At 39.5% G+C, this 6,449-nt stretch overlaps 1 protein-coding gene across 1 annotated transcript; it reads left to right on the top strand.

Annotated features, from left to right (window-relative positions):
- The first annotated feature begins 48 nt into the window (after positions 1-48).
- On the top strand, positions 49-6,424 carry LOC125885503 (sialoadhesin-like). The gene is made up of 9 exons (XM_049571077.1): positions 49-250; positions 431-730; positions 802-1,035; positions 1,169-1,261; positions 1,801-1,992; positions 3,021-3,104; positions 3,813-4,152; positions 4,246-4,303; positions 5,484-6,424. Exons 1-9 carry the CDS (start codon positions 196-198, stop codon positions 5,676-5,678), a joined length of 1,551 nt encoding a protein of 516 aa, XP_049427034.1. The 5' UTR covers positions 49-195; the 3' UTR covers positions 5,679-6,424.
- The last annotated feature ends 25 nt before the right edge of the window (positions 6,425-6,449 follow it).

The following is a 6,449-nucleotide window of genomic DNA, read 5'->3' as shown; positions in this document are numbered from 1 at the left end:
CTTTTACTGGGGAAAAAAAAATCACCTCAACTTGAAGGAAGTGAAGTTTTGAAGTCAGAGCTGCGTGCAATCACCCACCCTCATATTAACCAACAGTCCTCTCCAGCGTTTAGGTTGTACACAAAGTGCTGCAGATTTTATACACTTTTTGATTTAATGACCTCTCTGCTGAGGAACTGAAGAACTACAACGGTCATGTTGTCGGCAGAAGCTGGATGTGTGTTTGTGGGATTTATCCTGTATATCTCAGGTATGAATGCTTGTTTATCTTTAAAATGATAATTAAATATTTAAGAAATGTTTGACTGAGGTCATGAGTCAAATTGGAAGAAATGGTTCATTTACTGCTGAAGAAAAAAAAATCTGAAATGAAGACTGATTAACAGAAAATCAGCTTTTCAAATGTTATCAATCTGTCTTTTTCTTAAAGGGGCTCAGGGACGAGAAAACAGCATCTGTGCCTTAAAAGGTACATCAGTGTATCTAAACTGCTCAGCTAAACGTGGCACTTCAAGCAACAAATGGTACACTGTGCGCTGGAATGGTTCCACATATACTCAGAATGAGCTCTCTGCAGATGGATATAGTGTATCATACAACATGTCTGAAAAAAGACCAACTTTAAAAATCAATGATGTGAGAGAGAGTGATGCAAACAAATACTGCTGCAGAGAGACGGCTGACAACCCACAACTCTGCTGGCGCAACAGCACTGGGCTCCGTGTTACAGGTACAGTGGCCGCCCGTTATTTATCACTTTAAGACAAACATCAGCATATAAACACGTCATTATTCTTCCAGACCTGCAGGTGAAGGTGATTCCCACCACAGAGGGACAGACAGTAACACTGATATGCAGCACCAGCTGTCCTCTGACTGAAAACCCTGCAGCCTACATCTGGTACAAGAACAGAGAGTTCCTCTATCAGGACTGGTCTCCCTGGTACCACCAGCTGGTCAGCAGTGAGGAAGCAGTCACATACTCCTGTGCTATCAAAGGCTACGAGCATCTCAGAGCTCCTAAAGTCTCAGTGGGTGAGTGACAATGATTAGCATCTTATCATGTTATGCAACATGTTGTCACAATTTCAAGAACAACTGATTCAGGGTAGAACTTATGACAGACTATAACCCATAAAAATACTGAATCTCATTTCTTTCTGTCCAGATTCTGTCACATCGACCTGCTTTACTGTGACCTATGCTGGAGGGAGGATGTGTTCTGATAGGCAGACACCCTGCTCCATCACATATCCCAGAGGTCAAGTTTCCTCAAACATTTACAAACCTCTCACTCTCAGACCCTTATTCGTTTTTCACAGTTGAGATGTATTTTACAATTGGTCATTTATTTTGTGTTGACACTGTCCTATCTGTTTTGTTTTTTTTGTTTTCTTTTACTTATTTAACTTCAAAGTCTCCACATTCTGTTTTACTGCACAGATAATGCTTTGAGAGTTTATATTTATATGTAGTTTGTATTGTTGTTGTTGATGCTGTTGTTTCTGTTGTCATTATCAAGTGCCAGTCACATTACATCACAGCCATCCACTGTAGCACTTTAACTCACTGAACTTTAATATGTTATTCTATCCATCAGGCAGAGGACAGGTTTTTTATGGTATTCATTTATTATTTGTCTGTCCTGTGTCCTCTTTTATGTTATGCTGCTGGGACAAATGAATTTCCCCAGAAAAATAAAGTCTACCTTACCTTACCTTAACATTTGATGTAATTTATATAATCACTAATTTATGTAATTCAACATGGTACAAATTGAACTTTATCACCTTCCAACAGAAGTAAAAGTTCAAAGGAATTCTACATCTGCAACCTGTACCACCAGCTGTCCTGTGACCAACTCTAAACCTGCCGATAGGTTGAACCAGAAGACAAAATCACACTCTGAGAGTCAACAGCAGAGAGAGTCCAGCTCTGCTCAAAGCTTCTACTGTGCTGTGAAAGACCTCGAGGATCTGCTGTCTGAATTCTGTGAGTACGAGCCTTTTAACATGCTGTGAGGTCTGTTTGAACTGTGTTTGTTTTGAAAAAAGTGCATTGATGTCATAAATCTCAAAAACTAGGAGAAATATGATGATCTGAATCATGTTGCAGCATCATAGGGGTGGATAAAACAAAGACTTTTAATGTTAAGTCTAATGCAGTAACCCTGAAGTAGTTCTGTGTATCCATCCAGAATTAAACTACAATTACCACCCTGCAGTAGTATACCTCCACGCACCTGTCAAGTTTTTCTTACAGTTTATGTCAATGTCTGAAAACATGGAAGCTTTTCACGCATTTTCTCGACATCACAGAAGACAATGAGCACAGTTTGAATGTGGGCAACCAAGATCAGTGTCACCAGTTCAGTATCTGACCAAATGCTTCCCCTTCTGTTCCCTGAGATGTGACAGTATTGGCCAGACAAGTATTTTATGCAGAATATTATGATTGATAAATTCCCTTAAGGCACTCTATAGATATCATGCTGATGAGGATGAGATAGACAAGGTCACAGTGAACTTGACCTTTGACCATCAAAATTAATCAGTTCATCACTGAGACCAAGTGGACATTTGTGCCAAATTTGAAGAAATTCACAAGAACATAAAGCCTCCAGCCACGGCTATCGCCAGGTTCGTGGGTATCGAAAAGGAAAATTTGTTTTTCTCTTTTCTTGTGTGTCAAATCACCAATGAAATTTCACTGATAAAATGTGGCCACTAGATGTCCTTGTTGACTGAGAGCATGTCAAATCAGTCAGCAGTCAGTCAGAGGACAGGAGCAGTGTCTCATCATAAATCTATGAGCGAGAAATAATTGCCTTAAAACATTTATCTTTGACCACTAAACAGAAAAACAGAAATAAGACTTTTTTGTTCTGATTTCCTTTTTATAAGATTGTCAACCTCAAGATGAAAACAGGAAACCCCACAATAAATTTCCATTTTTAATGAGTAATAATATTTGACCCTAAACATGGATTTTAAAATACGACTTTTTCATCTATATTTCAGGTACTGAAGATAATAACTGCACGAGTGTGAATTATGTCACAAGGAGAATCTGTGCTCTGCCAGGCTCTTCAGTGAACATTACAAGTAAATATTCTCATCCTAAGAACTACCAGTATACCAAGTCAAAATCATGGTTTAAAATAAATACAAATGGGAAGGAAAAACCTGTAGAGCTCTCTGAAGCTACACGTCATGTGAAGTTTTATGACAACATGAAGAATCAGCACATCCTGAGAATCAATAACCTGGAGAAGGATGACTCAGCAGAATACACATTCAGACTCAAACGACCTAATGGAGAATGGAAAGAGTCTGACTTTTCTGGAGTGCGCTGGTTGTCACAGGTAATTCTGGAGAATAAATACAATGCTGATGGTGCCAGTGTTATCGTAAAGGTTTGTCAAAAAAAAGGACCCACAATCACTGATTGTTTACAGCTTTTTGTTTTGTTTGTTTTTCTTGTTGGGATGTGCACATGAACAGCTGACTGTTTTTGAAACCCAAAGTCTTAAGTTCAGTTTTGTTGACACCTGCTGCACTTTTCAGTAGCAGGTTTCCAGCACTTTAAGGCTGGCTGATGTTTCATGGACCAAAGTGCAGGAGGCCCAAAGCTGCTCTCCATGTGGCATTACATTGTTCTTACTTTTAACTTTCACTTCTATGATCTTTGCCTCAGTAATGTAGCTTTAGTTGCCTAAATTTAAGTAACATTAATTACCTTTCAAAACAGGCAGAACAGAAAACATACGAGTTACTTTATTGTTTATGTTTTCATATTAAATCCTGTTTCAGGCCTGAGAGTGAGGGTGCATCCTGCAGAGGTGACAGAGGGCCAAAATGTCACTCTGAGCTGCATTACCAGCTGTCCTCTGCCTCGCAACACAACCTACATCTGGTACCTGAACAGTCGACCCCTGACCAAGCCAAGAAAGCACAACAAGACACTGATACTCCGTTCAGTCAGCAGTCGGCATGCAGGAAACTACTCCTGTGCTGTTGAAGGTGGCATTACATCTGGTGAAAAAACTCTCACTGTCCAAAATGTTAAAGGGAGACGAGCAGCAGCAGCCGCCACAGGAGTCTGTATTGTTCTCCTGGTTACCATACTTCTCATTGTCTTCCTCTGGATTAGGTGAGCAACACTCTGCTGCACTGTCCATCAGTTATAATCAACTGTTAATATCAAATCACTTGTTCATGTATATTCATTAATTTCACTAACCAGAGAGAAGAGGACTTCAGGTCAGTCTCCTGAAACTGAAACAATGGACAACACAGAGCAGGTAAAGATCGGACATTTCAACAAAGTTCTTGCATAACATTTTAGTCTTCATCGTAGGATTTAAAATTCTTGGCTGCAAAGGATCCCAAAAATCCCACACACTGTTGGTCATTACTGTTATTACAGTGGACACAGTACAGGAAGTACAATTAATTCAATGTATGGCTTCTTCTCAAAGACCAAAATTTAGAAATTTTGCTGTACTGGAAAACTTTATCCCCATCTATCCTGCTTCCCTTCAGATAAACTGATTCTTCAAGTGACACAAAACATCAATTTACTGACACAGGTGTGCACTGTAAAATGTCCTCTACTGTAGTCCACGTTATACAGCAACACTAGTTTCCAATACACCCATGAGCTGTTTGAAAAATATTCGATATGCACATGATAAGGAATACTTTGATTCAAAGGTCCAGCATGTAAAAGTTAAGGAGAATTAGTGGCATCTAGCTTTCAGGATTGCGGATTTCATCCAGCTGAAACCCTTCCTGGTTAGAATTCCTTCAGTGTCCATTGTTCAGGAGGTTTTTACCAGGAGCCAAATTGTCCACAGAGGTCTCTCTCTCTCCAAAACAAACAGACCCAGTGATTAAAACCAATAAAAGCACTGAATAAAGCAGTTTCACATTTGAAAATCAGTGGTTTTCCAACGCTCTCATCACAGAGGGGCTGCTAACTACGGTGGCCGACACAAAAATGCATATGGCCCCATCTAATGTGTAGTTTGATGGTTCTGGGCTACTGTAGAAACATGGCAGTGCTAAATGGCAATCTCCATAGACGAGGACCCACTACGCATGTAGATTTAAATGGCTCATTCTAAGGTAACTAAAATACAAGACTTCTTATTTTCAGGTGCTTATACACAAAAGAATACATACATATTATAAAATATATTACATTTCTATCAATAAATATGCCTAAATACGACACACTGAACCTTTAATAAATGTCTGTAATCACTGCAAAAAATAATTCAATTTTTGTCAATTTACACATTTTGGTCAAATCATAATTCTTTTAAAACTGTAAGGTTACTCATGCCAATAATTACCTACTCTGTGATGCTGTCTTTAAATACTGCTACATCCCCCTAAATGTCATCAGTCCAGCTTCCAGTGTCAAGGTTATGTGTCCCACGATGTAAACTAACATTGTTCATCTTGTCTCCTCATCAGCGAAACCTTGGTCATGTGTATGAAAACATCTCAGCTCGACCAACAGAGCAGGAGGAATTTCACTACAGCAGAGTCCACTTCTCTGTGACCCAGCCAGATACCCTTTACTCCACCATCCAACCACATCAGCCCGAACAACAGGAGCACGTCGCTTATGCTACTGTCAACTGTAGACCTAACATGACCCCTGAGTGAGCATCTCTTACCATTACAACTGACTCAGCGGACTTATTCATCATTATCAGTGGTACTATTTTCAACAACCACACCTTTCACGATTTAAGACCTCTAGTCTCCACCAGTATTTTACTTCACTCCATGCTAATGTGAACCAGGTGTTGCCCAAAAAGCCTAAACCTCGCAAGCTAAAGCTAATCACTTTTAAACATCTGTCAGAGAAACAGGCCAACTGTCTCTGAAGAAACAGCAATGCCTCATATTAGTTGGCTTTGATCACTGCATGTGCTAAAAAGCCTAACCACAAAGACAAATGTGTGAAATGCTGCCTCAGTGACACATTAACTGTCTTTTCTAAAAATGACACGCAACAAACTTGAAGACGTCAAAACACCAGTAACACCAGAAGTCACACATATTCCACGATGTCGGATTTAAGTAGAACAGCAGCTAAAGAGCTAAACATCAGTGCAGCACAGTATAAAACACATATAACATCGTACAAAAGATTTATGAACAGATTCATGATGTAAAGGTGAAAAGGCAGCAGATTATGTTCTTCACTGGTCCTCTCACTGCTGAATCATTTGTAATGAACTTTTAAGGCAGGTTAAGTCGCCTCTCAAGGGCTGATATGCTGTACAGATGACTTGAAATTATGTCTTAAATAGATTGAGCAACAGTGTTACCAGACCACAATGCAATGCTGAAATGTGGGTGGCTCTGTCATGTAAGCTTATTGACACATTTTGGGGGTGTTTCCTGGTGTATTTATGTTGCATTACTTTC

This window comes from Epinephelus fuscoguttatus, linkage group LG3 (genome assembly GCF_011397635.1).
Source record: "Epinephelus fuscoguttatus linkage group LG3, E.fuscoguttatus.final_Chr_v1".
Lineage (NCBI taxonomy): Eukaryota > Metazoa > Chordata > Actinopteri > Perciformes > Serranidae > Epinephelus > Epinephelus fuscoguttatus.
The sequence above is the reverse complement of the archived record's forward strand: the minus strand, read 5'-3'. Positions and strand labels throughout refer to the sequence as shown.